This window comes from Lotus japonicus, chromosome 6, assembly GCF_012489685.1.
Source record: "Lotus japonicus ecotype B-129 chromosome 6, LjGifu_v1.2".
Taxonomy (NCBI): domain Eukaryota; kingdom Viridiplantae; phylum Streptophyta; class Magnoliopsida; order Fabales; family Fabaceae; genus Lotus; species Lotus japonicus.
Window position 1 is genome coordinate 15,570,631 of NC_080046.1, and position 2,158 is coordinate 15,572,788.

The following is a 2,158-nucleotide window of genomic DNA, read 5'->3' on the forward strand; positions in this document are numbered from 1 at the left end:
AACCCCACGATTCCCTTTCTATTGGACTGATAAGCCCCAACTTATCCACAACGTTCCCGAATCCTCTCTTAGCCCTGATGAAAAATATGAAGTTGATTTCTTGTCCACAATTCACTTGAACCTTTATGATTTCTATGAAGCATTCAAGAAAAGAAACTTAGCACATTTTGTTGGTAAGAACATTTTTTCTTCTTAATTTGATTCACCCAAAAATTTATGCAAAATCCTAACTGCTATTTTCTTCTTTTGCATTTTTCAGCGAAGATGTCTCGCCTTTCCGAAGATGACATTCTCCGCTTCCGCCGCGAGCAACAGGTGTTGAAGAAGAAGCAATCCCCTGCTAAGTCCCTGACCGAACCTGAAGGGAGTCATTCTGAGACTGAGAAGAATCCAGCCCAGAAAAGAAGAAAAAGAAATCAGAATTCTGAGAAGTCCGCCGAGAAAATCGCCATACAAACTTCACTGGAAAAATTCGCCACCAAAGGGGCGAATCAGTATGGTTCTTCCAGCGCTCCACCGCCCTCGTGGAAGTACGAACTGAAAGAGTTTGAGGATATGACTTCTGAGGAAGTCACTTCCTTATGGGATTCCCAATCAACTTCAACTCCCTTGTGGAAACAAACCTTGTGTTTGAAGCTGATAAGGAAAAGATAAGAAAAATTGGGCTTCAGGAGGCATGTCAAGCTGTCATGACCAAGAGCTTGGAAATTGCTGCAATTTCCAAAATGATAGAAATTGAGTCCAACAGCTTTGATGGGCTTTCTAGAGCTAAGAAGCTTGAAGATAAAGAAAAAGAGAATGAAAAACTGAAGTCCACCATGAAGCTGTTAGAAAAATCTAACAAAGCCAACGAGAAGAAAGCTGCAGATCTGGCTTTAGAACTTGAAAAATTGAAAAAGACTCTGGAAGAAGGTGAAGCCTTACTGAAGGCGAAAGAAGAAGAAACACAAAAAATGAAGAAAGAGGCGAACTCCTTGGCCTCAGAAAAACAAATTTTGAACAAGACTGTTGATGACCTCTCTGCCGAAGCGGCCTCGCTGAAAACCTCAATTCTATCTCAACTTGAAACTGGCTTCAACAAAGCTAAGGAACAAATCTTGTTCCTCAATCCCGACATGCCTATCAAGACCGAAGGCATTGATCCTTATGCTAGGATTGTTGAAGGAAAGTTAGTCACACCCAACTTTGATGAAGAAGAAGAAGAAGAACAGGAAGAAGAAGAAGAAGAAGACAAGGACAACAACAACAACAACAACAACAAAGAGGGCGAAGGGGAAAGCAATTGACCCTTCTTTGAGAAAAGTTGAAATGATATTTTGTTCCCGTTGGTCTTATACCAAACGGTTGACTTAGTTTCCTGCTTTTTACTTCCTGCATCTCCCGCTTTAAATTAAATGTAACGCCCCCCTTTAATATTAATGCAACAAAGTTTAAGTTCAAAATCTAAGTGTCGCCCCTATACTATGCCTTAATATCACCTATTTTCATCTAAAATCTTCCCAATCCTTCTTAAAAAATAATAACTCCATATTCCAATTCGCAGATTATTGTGTTCTCTAAACTTAAAGTACTGCACCAACAGTATGAGAATTATGAAAATAATTTACTGCGAAAATACCTTTCATCTGGTTCGTTCATCCGCAAGGCGTTGATCTTAACAAGTCATCTACTTTATAAAGAAGACTTTAACAAATTCTTCCAAAACCCGAAGCTCTGGGCTTATCAAAATTTTCTATTTCAAGAAAAAATTGATTTTTCTTTAACAACTATTCTTTGAATTCATAAGGCCTTTGCATTTTGAAATAAATCCAAAATAAAAAGATCAGAAGCGCAATTTGTTCTGATATAAAAATTTGCTCGCTTGGAGACTTTATGCTTAAGTTGGACAAGCTTAATCCAAGTTAAGGCTATGCTTATGAATTCGTGGCCAAATGCTCTAGTTTTAAGAGACTTACTCTTTCTCAATTGTCTGGAATCGCCCAATTGATAGACCTAAGTTGAAAAGTAACTTAAATGCTAACAAAGCACCCAAGAAATTTTTAAAGGTTATGCCTCGTTAAAAACCTCTCCCGCCTGGGGTAGAGAAAAGAGTGCATACCTGTTTTTTTTCATTAAAATTTAACATCATGCCTTGTTAAAAACTCCCCCTAATGGGTAG

At 38.3% G+C, this 2,158-nt stretch overlaps 1 protein-coding gene across 1 annotated transcript; it reads left to right on the forward strand.

The window, feature by feature from the left end:
- The first annotated feature begins 689 nt into the window (after positions 1-689).
- LOC130724986 (uncharacterized) lies at positions 690-1,587 on the forward strand. Its single transcript, XM_057576249.1, has 2 exons — positions 690-1,168; positions 1,569-1,587. The coding sequence occupies exons 1-2, from the start codon at positions 690-692 to the stop codon at positions 1,585-1,587; spliced, it is 498 nt and encodes a 165-aa protein (XP_057432232.1).
- The last annotated feature ends 571 nt before the right edge of the window (positions 1,588-2,158 follow it).